Source organism: Paramisgurnus dabryanus, chromosome 6 (assembly GCF_030506205.2).
Source record: "Paramisgurnus dabryanus chromosome 6, PD_genome_1.1, whole genome shotgun sequence".
Lineage (NCBI taxonomy): Eukaryota > Metazoa > Chordata > Actinopteri > Cypriniformes > Cobitidae > Paramisgurnus > Paramisgurnus dabryanus.
In genome coordinates, this window is record NC_133342.1 from 6985818 (window position 1) to 7009899 (window position 24082).

The following is a 24082-nucleotide window of genomic DNA, read 5'->3' on the forward strand; positions in this document are numbered from 1 at the left end:
CCCGACCTGACGGTTCCGCAAAACTTAACGTTAGATCTCGTTTCCAGAATCTCACATTCAAATGTCTCTAACGAAAAGAGAGAGATGAAGTAACCTATAACAATTATAAATGCTATACCAAAATTGTGTTCGTGCCAATATAAATATTATTTTAACATTGTACTGTCAGCAGTGAAAAAATAATGAAATATATAAATAATAAATTAAATAGGACAAAGCCTCTCACTCAAATTTCTAACCAGCATAAACCGAAACCATTGTTGGTTGCAGAGTTGCTGTCCAAACAAATTGCTCCTTTGCCAATAACGTTTTAAACGGAGGCAAAGATCAAAGAACTGTGCGTTAGGAAAATAAATAATGGCTTTATTTTAATAGACATGTAAAACCATATTTTGGCGGATTTTTAATTTTTTACGAATTTGGCTGCCCATTTAGTCTTAATAATTAACGGTAAACGAACTTGACTTGCTGTTCTCGAAGGCAGGTCGAACCTTAAGGTCGGGTTCGAGCCCCAAGTTCAAGTAACAGAACAGAAGAAAAAAAATGAGTAGTGAATGAGACGATGAGAAGGAGGAGTTGCAGCTATGCGCGGAGGCATGGAGACTCCCGTTTACGTTTACCACATGTTTTTAATAGTGATTGACACAGGACTGTTTCCTTTCAAATCTACGTTAAAAGTGAACTAGTTAAAATATTACTGCAGTAAAAGAGTTTATTTTGTATCATATTTTATTGTGGTTTCTAAAAGCCTGCAATTACTTTTCAGTCATTTGCGATGTCACGGAGATTAATGTCTTCACGCGTGACGCATTGACATGATTTGCGAGGTAAATTTGCAAATGATTCATGAATTCATACCTCTGCAATTATTATAGTTATGATTGTGCAGCATTTAGTGCAAACATTTTTTATCTAATACATATTATTTATCAGTATGTTATACGCGAAAAATAATAATGAAAAAAGTTCAAAAGTCGGACTGTAAGCGAATGAGACCTAAAGGAAAGTGTGGTTGCTATTAAAACCCTTATTTAAATGTAATCTGTTAGTACCTGATCTGTTTAAAATTATTTCATTGGTATATGTCTGCTAAGGTGTTCAATTAAAATTTGTCCGAACCCGTTTTCATTCATTTTTTTTTATTTTTGATCTGAGCGCACATTCGGAAATTGATTTGATTTTAGTTCAGAAAATAAGTAATAGAAAACAAGTCGTTTTTCTTTATTTTCTTTTTGGTTTTGATTTAAAAAAAAAACGAATGAAGGAATGATACACGGGGCCATTTTTGTAAACTGTTATTGTAAAATAAAAGTAGTATTTGATAAAAATTATAAAAACGGACTTCAAAATAATCCGACGGGCCAGAAAATATTGCTGGCGGGCCACTTTTGGCCCGCGGGCCGCCAGTTGCCGACCCCTGCTTTAAATGATGTGCAGTACAAAACGGCAGGGATGTGATGAGCACATTTTTAACCTTACAGTTCATCTCAGGTATGAAACATGCGATGTTAAAAAGTTTTTGCTGCAAATTGGACATTTTTGGGTAAGTTAGTGCCAATTTTTTTGCCCGTTCTGTTTTAAATAAGCCAGAACAAGTCACACCCGAAGCAGAGGACAGAGTTAGCACTTCACATTATTGCATCTGGCAGAGCTTTGCACCGTCTGGTTTCTCACAAATATGTCTCACTTGTGGCTGAAATGATGTCCATTAGGAAGCATTACATATGATGGGCTGCACAGTACGCTCGAGCTTGCATGCTGCATTGGAAAATATCGATTGCTGGTAAAGAAAAAACACTCTAAAAATACTTTAATACTTCATTTGACCTTGGTGTTATGCTATTTGAGAGCGCTGAAACAAAGTGGCTCTCACGGTTAGCATTTGTTCGTCTTACAAGAACAACAAAGAACGCTTCAGCATTAGTAACTCAGCCAAGCATTAGCATCGTCTGAAATAGCCGTGAGCCTCCATAAACAAGCACGTGTGATGCAGATGCATTGCAGGCCTCCACACAAACAGGTTACGTCGTGCTGCGGTTTACAATTAGGGATTTCTTACGTGAATAGCTGAGATTTTTAACTTCTGTGGGCTTTTAAAGTCTCCCTGTGCTGGAAATCAAGTTCTTAATGTTGTTTATATGTCTATGGGTGTTTTTAATATGCTTTAAGTATTTTCTCAAAACTGCAGACAGTCTCAAAACCGCAGCATCTGCTTTGTATGTCATAAGAATGATGTAACCCAGTGGTTTTGTTTTTGAGAAGAACACTCTTGACCTAAATTATTTACCCTGAGATTTTAATACATTAATTATTTAATAGCACATGTGCATCTTTATCTTAATTTTTTTTATCTTTTATCAACCCAGTCTCACCCCATGGCGTCAATATTTGACGACACTTGACCATGCGTCAATATGTTGACGCGGAGGTTATACCTTTCGCGTCATTTTTTGACGAACTGGGGACTTCAATACTATTAAGTCCGTTGCATTCTCTTTCCTATTTTCTTACCATTTTCGCGTCGGTTTAGGGTTAGATTTACATAATGACATCCCTACCCAAACCTAACTCTAACCCCAACGCCAGGTGACAACTGTTTAATTTCGCGTACACTGTTTAATTTTTTCGTAATCTAACCCTAAACCGACGCGAAAATGGTAAGAAAATAGGAAAGAGAATGCAACGGACGTAATAGTATTGTAGTCCCCAGTTCGTCAAAAAATGACGCGAAAGGTATACCCTCCGCGTCAACATATTGACGCATGGTCAAGTGTCGTCAAATATTGACGCCATGGGGTGAGACTGTGTTACTTTTATCCATTTCAAAGTTTTTATGAGTAGTGTTTTTGATTGTTATTATTATTACCTGTTATTGGACCCTTATTTGGCACAGGGCCATGCACAGGGGGTGGCCCTTCTGCCCTAATCGGCTAAGGTGCCCCTCTCACCAACCGCCGACCTCTGTCAAAGCATTTTGTTACTTCTTGCAAAAAATCCACTATTTCTGGTAATCCACTTTGTGATTTCCCGCACGCTCCGCAGCATCTCTCATAATCTGTGTCCACTCTTTGAAGGGCGGAGGCGACAGTTTCCAAAGTTAGTTGCATTAACAGGTAGATTCGTTGCATTACCTCAGTTGTTGAGCTGCTGAATCAGTAATTTGGTAGTTTGTTTTTGTATTTCTGTCGGTAATGATTTGCGCTCGGTCTTCTAAGTGTGCTAACAATTTATCAAGTAAATATCCACATTCTTAGAATTACAGTGCTTGTCTAATCAAAGTAATGCACCCAATGAGATCTAATATAAATAACACCAAATTTGCTGTTGTTGGCACACTTTGTAGACAAAAATGAAAAAATAAAAAAAACAATGTTTTCACAAAAAGGAAAAGAGCGGAAAAGGAGTCTGCAAAGGCAGTTCAACATTGCAAACATGGATTTAAAGATCCAGCATGTAAATCATATTGGGGTGGTCTTCTAGACAGGGATTATTTTAAGCCAGGACTAGGTCTTAGTTAAATTAGGAAATATAACTAGTTTTAACAAACATGCCTTACTAAAAACTACTTACTTCAGGAAAAACAAAGGGCACTGATGTATTTGCAAGATGTTTTCTGATTTGACAGCTCTTACATTTATTTTAGTCTAGGACTAGTCTAATCTCTGTTTGGGAAACCCCCCCATAGAATATTAACAGTTTTGTCACACTTTAATTCATGTTATTAAGTATATTTTTCATTATAATCACTTCTCTTAGTTGATACTAATCTATAACACATATATCATATTTTGTTTAAACCATATAAACTGTGCCCCCCAGTGCCCCTTTTTTGGTTTGGGTCACTGCCCCTCAAAATGTCTGTGCACGGCCCTGATTTGGCATTTTTCTTAGGCCCTGTTCACATGAGAATGCTCGAGGGTGAAAACGTAAAATATTTTGTCGGATGTACCTTTTGTTTACACGGCGATGACGTTTTTGGGGCTTAAAAAACAAAAAAGTGAAACCACACTCCAGAGTGGAAATCTTAAAAACACTCTACCGTGGCGTTCCCGTCTACAGGGTAAAAATGCAAAAGTCTGCTCACGGTGGCTCTCGTCGCGTACGGCATGTGCAAGTTCAGGAAATTAACAACAAACATGTCGGATTATTTCCATACGTCGGACCTTCCAAGTTGCCATAGCAGCTCTGATAAATATACAAGAGTCATTCCAGCAGTTGTACGAAATTTCCACAGCTAGTATTATTGATTAGAAAAGGTGCATTAATTACCTACATCAAATTGTTGATGCCCCAATTCGTCGGAGGCAAACCTAGCTGCCTGGAGTGCATACTACACCGAATATCACACACTTTTGTGGCACCATATGCACACAGATTTTCCCCCCAAAACGCTTGTATAAACGCGGAAAAAAAGGGATAATGCAACGCCACTTTTGCGTTTTCTCTTCAGATCGTTTCAGACCCTGTTCTAACCAATCCCATCATTTAGTTTGTTGGACTTCATGTGGCCCCACAAGAACCAATCATCAAAATACCACAAGAGCGAATCGAGAAATCATACGGAGTCAGCTGTCGAACCACTATCGTGGTACTGTGATCTCAGCCGAATGTCAGCCGACAGTGTGAGATGATGTGACTTAGTGACGGCGGGACTAATTTGCATATACATGGTTCCTCATTTAAAAATGAAGCATAGGTGTAGTAGCTACATTCAAGATATTTTAAGTTATTTTTACTGGAATTTTTTTTTTTGATTTTGATGAATATGAACTTTAGGGGGATATAATAATCAACTACAGGTTGATTTTAAGAGCTTTAACGTAACATTCTGGACCTTTTGATGTTATAAATGTATGCAAACTCTGTCTAAATTTTGCATTTATTTCTTCAAAATCCCCCTTAAAGTACAAATAAAAATAAGTAAACATTTTGTTTAAAGCAAATTACATTACACATACAAAAAGTTCTTATTTAATAAAATAATATTTAAAAAAATGTATTTATTTATTTCCCTTTATGTCGTTCCATGGATAGATGCTGTCTAAAAATGTTTTCTGTACATCACAAGAAAGGTTTGAACTACGAAGTTTATATATATATATATATATATATATATATATATATATATATATATATATATATATATATATATTTATATATATATTTATATATATTTATATATATAGTTTATATACAGAAATAACTTAAAGCTGGAGACCGCAGTCTCCAAATGTGAATGAGTTAGGCTTTATCTTTTGAGGACCCACTTCCCATTTTGGACTTTCCCATCATCATTTAGAGATCTCTAGGTTGCAGATATACCCTTCTTCACAAGTGCATTTTTGACCTGTGATGTCTGTTTCTGTTTCTCTTCCAGGCCACACGGGGCATCTGCTGAAGTCTTTATGTTTCTGCAGTATGAGCTTCCTCTTGTTCCACATCATCTATCAAATCACAGTCCACAGTTTGCTGGCCGGACACACTATCAGACAGGACTTTAACTGTAAGTTCAGCTTGAAATCACATGGGTGAAGGTTCATCAAGGTCTCATAATATGTTTTAACTTATTTTATTGGTGTAAGATCTTAGTTAGAGAATGGTTTGCCATTCAGAGGTTCCAAAATGCTTGAAAAGCTGGCAATTTTCAAGTCTTTGACATCTTTTTCTATTGGCATGTTGTAAAACTTTGACCTCCCATGTGCATTAAAGAAGAAAGTTTGACTTAAAGGTATAGTTCGGCCAAAAATGATAATAAACCCATGATTTACTCACCCCCAAGCTGTCCGAGTTGCATATGTCCATCGTTTTTCAGACAAACACATTTTTGGATATATTTGAGAAAATGTTTTAGATCTTTCAGTTGATTAAATGTAATGTTACGGGGTCCAGCCATAGTCCACGACCTTCAAGTCCAAAAAAAGTGCGTCCATCCTTCACAAATTAAATCCAAACGGCTCCAGGATGATAAACAAAGGTCCTCTGATGGTAATCCGTGCGGTGTTGTTTTAGAAATATCCATATTCAAAACTGTATTAACGTAAATAACTACCTTCCGTTAGCGCCGCCATCTTAGTCGCGTCCACATTCAGGATGAGAGCTTACGCAGCCTACGGAGGCTACTCGTCTGCTGCTCTGTGCCCCCGCCCTCCGAATTTGTCATACGTCACTAAGAAAAGTGCGTACACTACGCTAATACTCTCTCCTGAATACAGAGGAGTCTAAGATGGTGGCGCTACCGGAAGGAATTTATTTACGTTAATAAAGTTTTAAATATGGATATTTCTACAACAACACCGCGCGGATTACCCTCAGAAGACCTTTGTTTATCATCCTGGAGCCGTTTGGATTTAATTTGTGAAGGGTGGATGCACTTTTTTTGGACTTGAAGGTCGTGGACCCCGTAACATTACATTTAATCAACTGAAAGATATAAAACATTTTCTAAAATATCCGAAAATGTGTTTGTCTGAAAAACGATGGACATATGCAACTCGGACAGCTTGGGGGTGAGTAAATCATGGGTTTAATATCATTTTTGGCCGAACTATCCCTTTAAAGTGTTTCAGATGACATGAGGTTGTGCAGTGTAGTGGATGTGAAAAGGTCTATGTTGCTACTAAAGTATCTTTCTTGTTTATCATTTAAATTGTATCGTATATTTGGAAAAAACAATGAATGTTGATTTTATAATAATAATGTGAAATATCAAGATATGTTGCCACATAAGACACCAGGAACAAATTAAAGATGGCTTTGTGTCTGATTATGTGAGAGCTGAGCAAGTTAGTCAGGTTGATGATCCACAGGAATCTAACGATGTTAAAATAAACGTATTAGGGGTCGCTGTCTTTCTCAATATCCAGAGGACTTTATTGTTTAGAGGAGGGCAGAGGCCTTGCATGGGGGTCACTGACCTCAGATCTGCATCTTTCCATTGATCTCAAGCATCACTGATTCTGCTGAGCATTCACGTTTTTCATCATTCCACCAGATATGAATTATAGGCAGAATTGAGCTAACACTATATTATACTGACAGTGGGTGCCGAGGTATATTGGAGTGGAGATATGGACATTGAAACATCAGCTGAAAAGTTTGCCATTGTAAAAACCCTGACTCAGTAATGAACTTTAAAGCTACATTTAGACTTCTTTTAAGTGCTTATATTTAAAGGGGTCATAGCGTGAAAATCAGACCTTTTTCATGTTTAAGTGCTTTAATTGGGTCCCCAGTGCTTCCATTAATCTAGAAAACATGAAAAAAGATCAACCCAGTAACTTAGTTTTGGTAAACCATTCTCTGCAAGCATGTGAAAAATTAGGTCGTTCAGATAGGTAGCGAGTCTTGTTACAATAATGTCACCCTTTAATCTGAACTATCCAACCACGACACTGTCATTTAGTGCAGAGAGAAAAAAATAATTGACAGCACAATTGAGTTTCAATGTCAACAAACCACCATTATGGTGATCAGTGTTTGCATTTCATCAGCTCATTTGCATTATAAAGGACACACCCCAAAACGGCACTTTTTTGCTCACACCTACAAAGTGGCAATTTTAACGTGTTATAACAAATTATCCATGGGGTATTTTGAGCGAAAACGTCACATATTTATTTTGGGGACACCAACGATGTATTTTACTCATAATATGACCGCTTTAAAGAAATATATTACGTGTCAGTTAAAGTCACCATGAAATCGAAATTGACAATTCTTATTTTGTAGGCTTTTTTGTAATAAATGATTGACCTGTTTTTTATTTAAAAAACAAATAAAGTGGCCTCATTATCCTAAAGTTATGGTGCAATAGCTGGGCTATTAAGGACTCGTCTCTGTGTTTTGTTAGCATCCCAGTATGTACCAAACAATCCAATTAATTTAGAATGGACCAAATTAAGTCCTGCCCTAAATGTTGTGCTCATTTCTGAAGGGGTTTTACTTGGATATACGTCAAGATAGAGAAAAAACACAATCAAAACTCCAGTTTCATGCCGAATTTACGAGAAATGTTTATTGTAAATAGAGTCCAATCTATATGTTTTTTTGGGGCCGATGCCGATACAGGTCAGGCCTTTATGAGCCTTGAACATGGTAGTTGTTTTGCTGTCAATTCGGGGTCAGAAAGCTTTCAGATATAAAATAATAAAAAAAATCTTAATTTGTGTTCTGAAGATCTAAACAAAGGTCTTGCGAGTTTTGACCAACATAAGGGTGAGTAATTAATGATAAAAATTTCAATCTGGGGGAATTATCCATTTTAATAACTGCGCTGGAGACTCGTGGGAAATCTGTCACTGAAATTCGTCATTGGCTTTCAGTTGTTGTCTTCTAAACAACAGATGCACATCATTCCCGTAAGCACGGACTGGATTAAAGCTGGGAATTAGTTAAACTTTCTAACGTTTCCATTCTGGGAATCCTAACAATTCTTTTGTAATACTTTCCAGAGGTTAGACTTTATTTGTGTTTAGAAACATTTCTTGCTGTTTTATCCTAAAAGTGAGGTGACTCTGACATTTTACCTTCACAGTGTATTTTCGTGTGAAGTTCAATGCGTAGTATGGGAGTTTATTACAAATACTGATTTGAATTGATTAGATGGTATAAAGTAAATTGGGTTGTTTTTGCATTGACACAACAATAAATACAACAATACGTAGAAAAAGCAAATAAAAGTTTATCTCTTATGTTTGTCTTCGTCATCCTTGTTCAGGAAAAGAAAAACAGAGGCAGTGGCAGCCGGTGACTTCTCTTTTGAGGGATGCAAATTCAAAATATGTGTTTGTTGTGTCATGTAAACCTATGTGCATCATGTGTCATGTCATAATAAGTGCCTGCTGTACATGCATTAAAACGGTTTGTGATAAAAGAGACGCTTATGTTCACAAAATACTCGCAACACTCACTTAACACTAAACTCTGAATTAAACATGAGGTTAAAGGCGCAAAAGAGGATGTTTTTCGCAGACTGAGAATCCAAAAACGGTTACTGAGTTTTTTAAATGAGCCCATGCGTAAGAACAGCCTCCCTCCTTCACGGCTCATTACTAGGGAACGCCTTCCAAAACTCGTGCATAAATATTTGAACATGAGTGTTTGTTTACCACCGCCATATGCTGTGTCGCGTCAGTGGATTCATTATGTGAAATGATTTGATAATAAACAAATAAGACGTTAAAACGTTAGATCAGTCGACGCTACTCCCATTTCAACTAGCATGTAGCAGACTGGTCACTGCCTTACAACTACAGTACAAGAACAACGTCAATATACCTGAATAACAGTACAACAATAATTATTCCCCAAAGAAAGAATATTCCCTGTTGGGAAGAATTTTGCGAACTGCGCGTCTGTCTTGACACCTCTCTGTTCTTTCATTGCTCTCCAGCGTTGAAATGTTTCTCTAATAACGACTCTGTTTACATTACGTTCTTCTGACAATTTTCTCCTATTCCCAGCGGCTTAAAAAAGTCTTTCTTTTGCGTCCTCCTTCGAGTTTCTTCTCTACCGTGGTGCAAATTCGAGGAGGATCGACAATGAAAACAAACCGAAACTTAAGACGGAGTTTCATGCGCTATGCACATGCGTCGCCTGTGTTTAGTTACTGGAGCGTGCACGTACCTCACAAGGATCGTAATGGCAGTGATTGACAAGCCAGAGGGCCAATCGCTTATGCGATGACCGCATGAGCAATTGCCTGATGTTTTTAAGGCCCTATCTTGTGCACAGATGACGTATATTAATATTATTACTTTCAGTGCAGCTAATAAATAGTCTTTTATCATTTAGTAAAGACAGTTTCAAGTAATATTGCAAAAATATATAAAACAAACATCCTCTTTTGCACCTTTAAGCGAGTATCTGGCAAACGCAAGCTTCTCTTTTATCATAAACCCCTTCGAAACGTCTGCAGCAGGCACTTATTTTGACCAGGTCTGACGCTAGCACTTTTAGCATAGCTTAGTACAACCCATTGAATCTGATTAGACCATTAGCATCGCCCTAAAAAGTTAAAAAAAGATTTTTTTTAATTATTTTTTTATTATTATTTTAATACTATTTTTCCTATTTAAAACTTGATTCTTCTTTAGTTACACCGTGTACTAAGACCGACAGAAAATTAAAGTTGCGATTTTCTAGGCTGATATGGTTAGGAACTATATTATCATTTTGGCGTGATACACAGCAGGCAAAAACACAACATTGTTCTTCTAGCTTTAGAGAAGGGAATTGCCTTCAGTTTCCTGTATTTGATCCAGGTCTGTCTGCGGTTGCAGGGTAATTTGAGGAAAATGGTTGTTGTTGTATTCTTGACAGCCCTTGAGTATTACTAGGGTCTGTGACATCATTTTATTGCAAACCGTTAGTCACAGTTCACCAGGCTTCGACCCTCTTTAAAGTGTGCTTACAGGAAAGACGTAATACGTTTGTATTTTTTTCGCTTTTAAAACTCACTTACAAGCATCCATACATGTGTGTCCCAGTAAGCCTGTTTTACACAGAACATTCACAGTCTATCAGTGTGAAGTTGGGTGGAAGCCATGTTTAAAGACCCTGTCTGTAACAGTACCTCGGTCTCAACGGCTATTTAATACATAATTACTTTTCTAATTGACTAAAAAGACAGTCTGATATATTGATGAATAATACAGTCACATTTACTGTAATGAAGTGATGTGAGAGCTCAACAGAGTCAAACAGGAGTGCATTGAGCCATATAAACCCAAGCGTTTAAGAAGATTATAGTGCTTATGAAATTAATTTGTAGCATTTTTATTGACTGTTTTCCAACATCTTTGAACATGGGTAATTCTGTCAAACTACCTATCATTCTAGAAACTTCTAGAAAAAAATGGTCCCTAGCTATCACTAAGGTAGCGTGCACACCAATGCCGGCGTATGTTTTCAATGGAAGCACAGCAAAAACGCCAGCAGCTGGCAGGTTTTCTGCATTTTTTCTGCGCTTGTTCAACAACTGATAAACAAAGCAGAAGTATCATATCAATCAAAGCACAATCAAAAGCTGGAAAGCGTTTTCAGACACGTTTAAAAACTTTGGTGTGCATGCCCCCTAAAGCAGTACCCTTTCAAAAAGTACACATTTGTACCTATAGTGTATGGAGGACCACAAGAGTCATGCAAAATGTAATAAAGAACTTCAATATTTAATAACTACCTGGACAATAAAAATAGCAATTAATAGATTTGTTTAAAAATTCATGAATTAATCTATAAATAAATAGACAAAGTTACAAAAAAATCATTATGTAACATTTTATTAGGCAATAAAAAGTGAGATTATAAAAATAACGTAGAAATGAAATATTAATCCATTAATAAATAGTTCAAAGTAATATAACAATTTACAAAAACAACATAAAACACTCAATAAGTTCATCATTTTAAATTGCATTTACTTAACTTAATTAAATTCAAAATGTATTTCAAAAAGTGATTTAAAAAGAGAAATAAATAACTGGATTTATAAATTGAACTACATATACATGTTTAAATTAGGCATTTAAAAGTTTAACATTTCTGTTTTCATTTCCCGATGGTTCTCCTTATTCTTTTCGCTATTCGATTTGCTTTTCGTTTTAGCCTCTCTATTTAGCTTTTCCGTGACTCTTTGGGTCCTTGCAAATGGTCAAATGAGAAATGCAAATTAGCTATGGCCAGGTGGATGCAACAAGCTTGCTGATTGGCTCTGATTGTACGTCATGCGCAGATTTATAGATCTCGGATGAGGACCCAAAGAGTCACGGAAAAGCTAAATAGAGAGGCTTAAACAAAAAAGCAAATCGAATAGCGAAAAGAATAAGGAGAACCATCGGGAAACGAAAACAGAAATGTTAAACGGAAATGCCCTTTTAAATACCTAATTTAAACCTGTATTCTTAGTTCATTTTATAAATCCAGTTATTTATTTCTCTTTTTAAATCGCTTTTTGAAATACATTTTGTAATTCCATTATTAAATTAAGAATTTGTAAATGCAATTTAAAATGATGAACTTATTGAGTGTTTTATGTTGTTTTTGTAAATTGTTATATTAATTTGAACCATTTATTAAAGGATTAATCCTTCATTTCTACATTATTTTTATAATCTCACTTTTTATTGCCTAATAAAATGTCACATAATGATTTTTTTAACTTTGTCTATTAATTTATAGATTAATTCATGAATTTTTAAACAAATCTATTAATTGCTATTTTTATTGTCCAGGTAGTTATTAAATATTGAAGTTCTTTATTACATTTTGCATGACTCTTGTGGTCCTCCATATTTTTTCCGACAGTGGCGGTGTACAGTACATGAATTGTGTTGTTTGTGAAGGTGTTTAAAAGCTTTTCCGAACATAACTGATAGTCTGTGAAATGTGTGCCAAAAAATATCAATCAAAAATGGTGGGTTGTTTCAACCCATGCTGTGGTTAAATATGGACCCCAACATTTTAGTTAAATTAACTCATTATTAAAGGTGAGATAGAATGATTGAATGGGGTATTTATCCTTGTTCTGTGATGTGACATGTAGACAAAAAATTTTTGTTTGGGTCTGTAATGCCTTAGAAGCTTCTTAAAAACCTCTCTCAGATAGCTCTATAGGGTGGGGGATTTTAAACAAGTGGTTTTGCACCTATTTGGCTCCCCCTACTGGCTTAACTTGCAATCTCATTACTGATTGGCTGACTTTGCTGCCACACAAAAAATGTAGCCAATTATTTTAAAGTGGAGGGGCAGTGAGATGCCTGTGATGTCATAAGCATCAGTTTTTCAGATTGGGCCGTTTTCTGGCTGACATTTCTAAAAGAGGAATTTCTATGAGACTGGGATGTTTAGCATGTCTAGCACTTTTTGTATGTTTGTGAATGCGGGTAGACTATTATTCAACAAAGACAAGGTAAAAATGGTTTTTCATTCTCTGTCCCCTTTAAAATTACAGACATTTTGTGATATGCTATGACAATTGTTTGTGATAACTGAATTATGTTTATACTTCAAAAATGTAAAAAAAAATTGTATAAACAGTGTTTTAGGGAAAAAAGAGTGACGCATTTTGCTGAGAAAGAATGTGATGGATGTATGTTAGTTATATAATTTATGCATTTTAAATATGAAGAGCTCAGATGCAAAACACTCTGTGTGTCTGACATGTTTCCTTGTAAATAAGCAGTTTTTATCAGACTCTTGGATTCTGCCAACAAACTAATTTCTGAATGACCTGAGGCCGGGATTAAGCAGATTTTAAGCAAAAGTATTTGATGAACATATATTGTAATATGTAAGGTTGTGTATTGAAAAGAATCTCACAAATTGTATCAATTTGTTGTGATTCATTGTGATACTGTGCATCGGTGGCTAGATATTTTGCGTTTGGGGGTGTTATTGAGAGCACACCACCATATTTAACCTTAGCAAAAAAAAAAAAAAAATTGGTGGCACGCTCCAATGCTAGTACTTCCTGTCACAGTTTCAGTTCAGCCATAAGAAGAATGCTATCTAGTGGTCGGGGTGTAAACTCCTAACTAATCGACTGCTATGAATAATGTATAATTTTAAAGTGATCATTTTATGAGTTTTTTTAAAGATGTAAAATACGTTTTTGGTGTAACCCGAGTAAGTATGTGAAGTTTTAGCTCAAAATACCCATCAGATCATTTATTATAGTATGTTAAAATTACCACTTTGTAGGTGCAAGCAAAAATGTGCATTTTTTGGGTGTGTCCTTTAAAATGCAAATGAGCTGATGAAATGCAAACACTGATCTAATAGATGGTGGTTTGTTGAAATTGAAACTCAATTGTGCTGTCAATAATTTTTTGTCCCTCTTTCTCTCTGTACTAAATGGTAGTGTCGTGGTTGGATAGTGCAGATTAAGAGCTATTTTTTCACATGCTGGCATAGAATGGTTTACCAAAACAAAGTTACTAAGTTGTGCTTTTTCACATTTTCTAGGTTGAGAGAAGCACTGGAAACCCAATTATAGCACTTAAACATGGGAAAAGTCAGATTTTCATGCTATGACCCCTTTAAAAAAAAACATTTTTTTTACATCAATACAGTATTGGCAAATAAAAAATCACGATACACACATGTATCAATATTTTCTTACATGCCGAGAGCATTGGTTAATATAATTATCCTATTACCAAGGTGGCATTTAGAGGCTTTTGCATCTTATTTTTGCATTCATATATTTTCATAAATATTATTGTGTAGTAAGTCGCACAACCAGTTATTGTATATCACATTTTTATCCAATATCATCCAGTCCTTTAAGCTATATTGGACTGTTTCAACCCATAGAGACAGAGCGCAGTTATGCAAATTTGAAAAACACGCCCACTGGGGGGGGACAATCCAACCGTCTCCATTGACTTTGTATTTCGAGGGGCCGCCTCCTTGTCATTTCTGGCTTATAACAAAAAACAGAATAATGCCTAAAAGCTGCTGTGTACAGCTTACAAGCCAAAGAACCCAGAAATACGTTTTTATAAGCTGTCAAAAGTTTCCACTTTTGTGTCTTTAAACGCTCGTTTTTTGAGACCGACAGCTTAGAAAAACGTATTTCTGTTTTTTTTTTGCTTGTTAAATGTACACCTTGTCACACAGCAGCTTTTAGGTATTATTCTGTTTTTAGTTAAAACTGTAAATACGTTTTTATAAGCTGTCGACCCCAAAAAACAAGAGTTTAAAGACACACAAGTGGAAACAGGCAACTTTTCATAGTACTCATATTAGTAGAACTGCGTCCACTAGTGGGAAACGTAATTGGCGATTCACTTTTTTCTCCTTAAAGGCTTGTGTCCCTTTAATAATGAAAGAACCTGCCATTTTAAAGGATAAGATGTATTATCTCATTAGTCATCACTAGACACAGTTTGATGTGTTCATCAAAGTTCTGCAGGAATGACCCTACAGTTTGCCAAAGAAAATCAATTTGGCTTTTGTTATACTTTAATCAGTCCCTGCACCCCATATAATTACTATTGTAGCTTAATCACAGTGTTCTTTCAAAGTCAATGTAGTAAAAAAATATACTGTAGGTAGTAAACCTTTATCTTTTCTTTTTACCAGGTTCAGTGTGGGAGAAATCGATACGACAAATCGGCTTTGAGAGGTGAGTCCAAGCTCTTATTTGAGTCCCTAGCTTATGAATTGCCTCAGTGTTTTTTAAATAAAAAAGGATTTACTGCATTCAATCTTTTAAGCTTTTTACAATCACTTTTAACAGTAGGACACAAAACATTTAACCATTACAGATTATTGATTCAGTGGGAAAACATTATTGTTTTTGTGCCTTACAGACTTTTTTTAAGACAGTAATAAAACAAACAGGATCTTTATTGTTACAAAATACAATCACATGAGTAATTTAGTCAATGAGTCGATTAACAGCTTTCGGTATGGCGCATACACCTGTTCAGTATTAATGCGGATGTGATGACCTTGTTGGCTTTATAACTAACCGTTTTTGTTCATTATTTTTAATTGTCCTTCATGCTGCAAAATGCATGGTCACTATAGTTGTACTGAAGAAAGAGGAATCTATAAATTGATGTTCTTGTGATCTGATGGTTGCGGACATTACAAGTGGCATCCGACCTTCCTCCGAGTGTGTTAACAGTGTTTTGTCGGCTAATCGATGGACAGTTTGACTGATAAACTGTTTGCGTATCCCTCACAGCCTTGTTTGCATTTGTCACGCTCTCGTTCATTTATCAGTAGCACTTCTGTCACCCTGCGATACATTTAGTGATCGTAAAACCTTTGGCAGAGTTGCTAGTAACCAGTGCAAGAAGTAACTTAAAAATAATTTGCGGCTTCACGTTTTCGGATATCGCCTGCCTGGTTGTTTAGACCTTTTTGGTGCCTGTGGGATTTCAAACACGCCGAATCACTTAAAATTGCGTAAGGACAGGCACATAAGAGGGATGCGTTTTCGGTTTTAAGTACCTCAGCTAACAGGGCAGGATAATATTACACTCCACTTACATCAGTGGCGAGCTGTCTGCCCGTCTCCCGTCGCGGCTCCAAACTTCAACTTCCAAACCAGCGGTTTTCCGTGATGAACACTAAACCCAATTAAACGTGACCCACTCTTGACAGCCCAATTTTTCAAAGCCTGCCTTGATGTTTGTATGCACTCGCTTGACTGTAATTCTATTGCCTGCGGTTTCCTGAGTACGGGAATCTCCGACCTGCAACTTTTTTCCAAGCAGCTCTGGTCGGAGGATGGCTTGATTCACCGTAAGTGGCAGGAAGCTTGGTTGTAAACTGTTTATGCGCCTAATTGACCTGTTAGTTGAGTGTAGGCATCTATCCGTGACATAACGCTTCACTCATGCCTCGGTGCTTTCTGGCAGGGAATTATGGGAAACGAGTTAAACAGAGGTGCAAAATGGACTTAAAAGGCAGAAATGTTTAATCTTCAAAGTGAAGCCATAGGATAAAAATGTTTAAGTCAAAGGTTTAAAAAACATTTGTTCTTATTTTTTAGTACCTTTGTACTTTTGTGCAACAAAAAGATTAAAGGGTAAACAAAACATCTCTTAAAATAAATACTACTTTTTTATTTTTCTAAACAGATAATATTTATTATACACATAAATGTGAATTGAAATATTCAAACTTATTTTGGGTCCATGAGGCTGTCATCAAATGAAACATTTTGGGACAAATGTTTATCGTTTTAGAAGAAGCTAGTATGTGTTTATAGTCCTTTAATAGGGTGCAAGTTTGATTTTATTATACTGGGTGGAGCAGCATATTAAACAACCAGTGTATTCAAGCACACAATACACGTGTGAGAAGCTGGAATTGAAAAATAAAACTCACAGACATTCCTGCTCCAGATGCTGGGTTTTTAACAGGCCGAAGTTTATTTCATGCAAATTCTAGAAATCTCAATAAACAAATTTTTCAAGAAAATAAGTAAAAATGATGTAAAAGAGCTATTTTATATCTATTTCTATTTTTATATCTATTATTTTCAAAATAATAAGACATGTTATTGCATGTAACTATTTTGAATTAATATTATTTTTATAAATATTATTTTTATATTACTGAATATTTGTCTATAATCATATTTAACAAGGACCTATTATTGATTCACTAACTCTAAAGTAAATATTTAATACTAACGTGTGCATGTGTGTGTGTGTGTGTGTGTGTGTGTGTAGTGTGATAGGTGCAGATGCAGGCAATGGTATTCGGGTTTTCCTCCCGGACATCGGGATGTTTATGGCGAGCTTGTCGGCGTGGATGCTGTGCAGAAAATTAGGGCACAAACGGCCCACAGAAGAGATGGCCCAGGACAACCACGACTTTGAGTCAGAAGAACAGGTGGGTCGGTTGGTGCATACCTTAAAATCACTCTTAAAGGGACAGTTCACCCAAAAAATTTAATTACACCATGATTTCCCCCAAGATACATATGACCATCTTCTTTCAGACGATATAAAAAAGTACACCTTTGCACACAAAGCCCCTATTTTAACGATCTAAGCGCATTGTCTAAAGCGCACAGCGCAACGTCTAAATGGGCGTGTCCGAATTCACTTTTGCTAATTTAAAGGCACACAAGGCAAGTCTGAGTATTATCTCTCTACTAGCTCCCCCTAGTGTCTGGGAGTAAATGCGTTCTATATCTAAGACTATACGAGACTAAAGGACACCGGGTCGGATACAGCGAACTTGCAAGTGGGGTATTCTTCCTACAGACGGTAGGGGCGGGCGAGAGAGTCTTCATTCGTCATGTAATGAGTCATTTAACCATATACCGACTTACGAAGATGATTTATTAACATAAAAATGCTGCCTTGTGTCCCTTTAACGACGGGAAAAATTGTTTGTGCACCGAGCGCATGGTCGAAAAGGGTTGGTCCTATTTTTTTAATGAGTAAAGGGAGTATTTTGGGCGTAACGTGCAATAAACCAATGAGAGTCTCAGCTCTCATCCCCTTTAAAAGCCAGTTGTGCGGGCGCTATGTCTAATCCCTATTTAGATGACGGACTTTGTAAGCTGAAAAACTTAACGGAGGAAGAAGATCCCCAGTTTAAGATTAATATTAAATAATTGTGTTGTTTTTCACTTGTATTGAAATTATATTTTTTATTAAAACGTTTAAAACCCGTTTTCTTTTAGTGATGGAAGTAAAAAAGCAGGCTTTTAATTGCTTTAAATGTATGGCTATCCAGTATCATCAAAAAATAATTTACAAGTATGTTAGAAAAGGTTTGTTCTCTAAAAATACTTTATTTGTAACAAACAGGAGATAAAGAATTTACAAACGGCTCTCCGCATGTTTCTTGCACAGCGTCATTCGTTTTTTTAAGTATTAATTAAAAATGTTTCTCATCTCAGCATATCCACAGGTACAGAGTCATCATATACAATAAATCCGTGAGGTAGCATTTAAAAAAACATTTAAAAACAGATGCATTTGTTTAAAGCAAAGCATTTATTTACGCCTTCTAAAGTCTCATAATTAGTCCTCATTTATGTCCAAGAGACTCAATAATAATCTTTTACATTTAAATCCTTTAATCTTTAATATTTAAAAGCATTTTTGTGCTGCTGCGCAGATAAGCAAACCCGCATTGTCGTCCTGTTTATAGGCACATATTACTAATCCGCTCTTTAAATAAAAAAAACCCACTATTGCCTCAAAATAGCAACGCGCCAACAATGCGCCTGAACACACCTCGTTTTCAGACCAGAACGCCCATGGGCACAAAAGGGGATGCAAATGCATTTGCTATTTAAACAACGTGGCGCTAAACGTGAAAATGATAATTGCGCAGGGTGGAAACTAGCAAAAGACACTTGCGTCGCGCATTGCGCTGGGAGTAAGATAGAGCCCATTGAGTTAATGTTAATACCTCAGCGATACATATTAGTATGTCATATTGGTACCAAATGAATACAAATCTGTATATTTTAAAGGTTAATGCCGCAGTGATAATTTAGGTGCTTTGGTGAGTTAGGGCATTTGCGTCCTCTTTATAGCTGTTATTCTCGCATGATAAACTTAAATCGATGTCTATTTAATTTTTTTTGCACTAGCTGCGTATTTAGCGAGATAATGTACAGTCAGCAAAATAAACATTAACACATTTATTCTATGATAACGAATGGCTGGCTGTACATTAATCATAATGCAATAATCCTTTACATTTTAATGTTTAGATGAATTATAACATGCAGGCTTTGGATGCCAACCAGAGCCTTAGAAATCTCTTCAACAAGATTTACTAGATGAAATGAAACAACGTTTATGTAAAACCTACCCCAGTGCAATTTTTTTCTAAGCTGTTCACCTAGTCTGGGTTGTTGGCTGGTTTAAGAGTGTTTTTTTTAGCAGGCTGTAAGAGATGCTGGTCTCCAGTAAAACCAGTTTTAACCAACTAAGCCAAGCCAGTCATAAAAGTGAATCGCTACAGTTTTGCTTCATGCTTTGAACTGTAATATAGCAGTCTATGCTACTGTTAGGGGAAGTGGTTTGCTGTGCTAAATGCCAGAGATATGGTGCAGCTGTACGCTTTTTTGGTTTATTGATTGTGTTTGTGGATCTGTGTGTGAGGGATTGTGAGATCAGTGTTAATCTAAAACAGATCCAACATGTTATGTGTTATGCAACGTGTTATGACTGTGATCGAAAAAGACAAGTGTACTGCATACTGTGTGTACACTAATAAAACTATAAAAATCAACGTTTGTTACATTTTGGCATTCCTATGAAAAATGAATTGAATGGCGTTATGCCAACTACTGCTTTTGTTTATTTCATCAAATTAGAAAGTCAAAGTCAAGCATTGCATTTGTTGGATTCAGTGTTCCCTGGGATCGAATGCAATGTTTTACCAGTCGAGCTACAGGAATACATTTTGGAAGATGTTTAGTGTGCATACTTTGCGTCCTGCAGAAATAGTAAGTGTGTGTAAAAAAATGTATCCACGCACAGGAGGGGTGTGATGAGAAGATGGAACTTGATGATGATGATGATGTGCTCGTGGATGAAGACTTTGATGCTGAAGATGAAGCAGAGGAAGAAGAGGGGGTGGAAGATGGCCTGGAGGAGGAAGAGGAGGAGGAAGAGGTTCAGGAGAGCACAAAGATGAAGGTCCTCCGTATAGTAGCAGGAGTGGCAAGTAAACTCAAGGAGATTATCGGTAACCTGATAACAACAGCTGGTCAGGTGGTGGTCACCATTCTGCTGGGCCTAACAGGTTAGAGGGCTATCGACACGCATGCTGTCACTCTTTCATCCCTGAGTTCATTTACCAAAAATGTACTGGATATGTAACCATGTCTGTGAAATCCAGACTAAAGTCTCATAATCTAATGATGAGATTAGGAGCATTAAAGTTTGTTCAATCTTTGACATGACCTTACTCAATCAATTTAATTGAATGTTTTTGAATTTTCTTGATTTGCACAAGTTATTTTTTGGGTGGTTTCCTGGACAGGGCTTAGTCCCAGACTAAATGATTGTTTGAGCTGCATACATATATCCATGCCATTGTTTTGTCTCAAGATAAGCACCAGTAAACTACTCAAATGTCCTAATATAACTTACGCTTAGTCCTGGCTTGATCTAAACCTTGTCCAGTTAACCGCCTCTATATATTCCTGTCTTTTTGTCTCGTCTACAGGTATCATGCTGCCCTCTCTGACGTCGGCTGTCTACTTCTTTGTGTTTTTGGGTCTGTGCACGTGGTGGTCTTTCTGCAGGACCTTTGACAGGCTCCTCTTCAGTTGTCTGTGCGTTCTCATGGCCATCTTCAGCGCTGGACATCTCATCATACTTTATTCCAACCAGTTCCAGTTTCTTCAGGAGGCCATCAGACCCAATGACAGCTACTCCAGGTCAGAATGCTCATAATATATATTTAATCCAAGCCAGTGGCTCAACTGCGTCTTGGTAAAGGCCCTAGGCAGCTAATTTTGTCATACTGGGGTATTTAGGGTATTATAGTTTGCAAATGCCACATCATTTAACTCTTTCCCCGCCATTGACGAGATATCTCGTCAATTAAGAGAAAACGCTTCCCCGCCAATGACGAGATTTTCCGTCTTTCCGCAATACCGCTATTATCCACCAGGTGGCGCCCTTCCGCAACTTTTTAAACCCGGAAGTATTGCCCTATGGCAAGCGGCTGCATGTCCCTGTCTGTTTTAAAGATCGCTCTGAATGGGATCTCTATGAAAAGTCCGTCATAAAAATGGAATTATTTTTGCTTTTTGCTCAAAATATGGTGTTTTTGCAAAAACCTACCCATATTCAAAAGCTGATTGCAAAAGAACCACTAAAAGTAGGATGAAACGTTTTTTTTTTGTTTGAAAGCAGATGGTCTGTTCTTTCATTTGGTATATGTATGTTTATATATTTAAAGAAGAACATTTTCTGGAAGGCATTAAACTTTGGTGAAAATCATGAAAAACGCTGGCGCTGGCTGGCAACTTTTTTAAAAAACGCTGGCGGTGAAAGAGTTAATGGTATGAAGTGCAACCTTATAGTAACTTTACTATTTTTTACATTATATAAAATTAGTAACTTAAACAAACACGGATCACCATAATGGTGACTTCAAATGAAACAAAACATCAACATGTAAACCTAATAAGTGAATTGCTGTTTTCTACAGCAATATTTTTATAGAATATTCAGAAATAATGTTTTATAACAGTTTTAAAATAATAAAATGCAATGTTTCTCTATCATTTACACAACAAGCAAAAAAACGTTAAAAGATGACATTGAAAATGTTTGAAAATGGTTGAATATAACATTCCTCTAATGTTCAGACAACCAAGAAAAACGTTGGAACGTTGTTTTTGGAAACATTGGGAACTTTCAAGGAATGTTCGTAGACTTTCACTTTGCAAAGCAATAGACTCTGAATATACAGTAAATGCTGTAAGCTCGTACAACAGGGCCAGTAACACTGATATTATGTCATATTAATGTATGTGTGCATATTCACTTGCATCATAAATAATAAATATAATACCTATCATACCCGCAGCGTATTACAGCCCAATTTCCTGTGTCTGGCCTCTGGTAGACAGACATGACCCAGGAGGTGCAAAAAAATAACCTGATTTCCATCTGGCATTGGCTTGTCTGACAATAACCCATCCACAAAATGTATCATGCGAAGTGTGCATCGATAGCTTTTAGAAATGTATTGTCTTAAACGCACATCTACCACATGTTGTGTGCTTTGTGTTTGGCCTTTGTTGGATTTATATGTTATTATGAACCAGCAATAGGGCCCCTAGGGGAGATGGGGCCTACCATTACTGTACATATTGGACTCTCCAATACGATTAGATACATAAAACAAACACAGGGTCTTACACTTTACAAGAGGGCTGGCAAATGGAGCCATCTATCAATGTGTGTGTGCTGTATGTAGAAGTTATAATGCTTGGGTCTTGGGGTGAAGTAACCTTTCCCTGCATCTTGATAGCATATCCAATAACAAAATCTTATCATGAGTTTTATCACCAGTTGTTGTGTTAATTTCCACCTGTATTCTATGTACAGCCTTAGGCTAAAGTGTAAAGTGCCCAGACTTTTAAATGTAAAGGTTCTTCAAAGGCTTTTTGTCAGGCTTACTGTTACACAATAAACATTTAACATCCACAAAATCTTTATGTTGCTCAAAAGGTAAAACAGACTAAAGGATATGAAAGAAGTAGTTCTTTAAAGCGATACTCCAGCCAAATATCAAAATTACCCCATGATTTACTCATCCTCAAGCAATCTGAGATACACATGTCCATCATCTTCCAGACAAACACATCTAGAGTTGTTTAATGTCCTTGCTCTTCCTAGCTTTATACTGAATGAAAACAGGCATCAGAAAACAACTTTTGACTTTAAACCCCCAAAAAAGTGCATCCATTCTTCACAGACATAATCCACACAGCTCCAAGGGGTTAATAAAGGTCTTCTGCGGGTAATCGATGATGCAATTATGTAAGAAACATATCCATATTTCAAACTTTATAAACGATAATAACTAGCTTCTGGTTACCATCTCCGAGAGTTTTAGTGTAGTGAGCGTTGGTTGCCATGGGTACGTTGCACACTGACTCTCGTGAAACACGGAGTCCAAGATGGAGTCATTACCGGAAGCTAGTTATTATAGTTTCTAAAATTTAAAATATGGATATTTCTCTTACAAAATTGCATCGATTACTCACAAAAGACCTTTATTGGGCCAACTCCTTTGGAACCGTTTGGATAACTTCTGTGCACTTTTTTGGCCTTCAATGTCAGAAGTGGTTCCCTGATCGCTGTTTTCCACCATTATAAACTTGGAAAAGCAAGAACATTTACTAAAACAACTCTAAGGGCCCTATCTTGCACCCAGCGCAATTGACTTTGTCAGTGACGCATGCATCATTCGTATTTTGCACCGGCGCACAGCGGGTTTATCCCTCCATAGACGCACGTCGGCAAACTAGGGAATGAACTTGTGATCCCTGGGCGGTTCAGCGCAAAAAAGGAGGCGTGTTCCGGCGCAAACCATCCCTGATGCTATTTTGCTGTTTCAAAAAACAATTGCGCCACTGACCAGAAAAAAAAAGTTTAAAGTCAGTGGCGCGTAATGACCATAATGTATAGCGTGCACAACGCGCACACACTTTGCTTATCTAATCTACACAGATGCAACAGTTATTTTTGCAAATCATAAATTGTTACAATAAAAAATATTTACACATGAGATAAGAGAAATCATTGTGGTGATAGTTTTTATTTATTTTGTGTGGCTGCGTTAAAATATTATCATGCAAATAACGATTAAAATATTTTCATACGTTTGTTGTGTGGCTGTATTACGTTTATTTTATGTAAATAATAATTAAAATATTTTCATAAGAAACCTTAATGTATGTGAACATGATTAGTAAGTGTACTTTGGGGTTGGACTGCTTGCGTTTCTTGGCTTTCAGCGGTGAGGGTGGACGCAACTATGTCCTCAGGTCCTGTGTAGAGGCAGATCCACCTGGCAAGTTTGTGATTCCCCCGTCTCCTGACATTGTAGTGCTTGCGGC

The 24082-nt window shown here is 36.7% G+C and overlaps 1 protein-coding gene across 1 annotated transcript in view; it reads left to right on the forward strand.

Moving 5' to 3' along the window:
- The window catches only part of piezo2b (piezo-type mechanosensitive ion channel component 2b), a 115259-nt gene that overhangs the window by 17951 nt on the left and 73226 nt on the right, over positions 1-24082 (forward strand). Inside the window, exons 3-7 of the mRNA XM_065262379.1 lie at positions 5378-5503; positions 15085-15127; positions 17193-17355; positions 19977-20241; positions 20668-20881. Of these exons, the coding sequence (XP_065118451.1) occupies positions 5378-5503; positions 15085-15127; positions 17193-17355; positions 19977-20241; positions 20668-20881 (811 nt within the window). The remainder of the gene's footprint in view (positions 1-5377; positions 5504-15084; positions 15128-17192; positions 17356-19976; positions 20242-20667; positions 20882-24082) is intronic.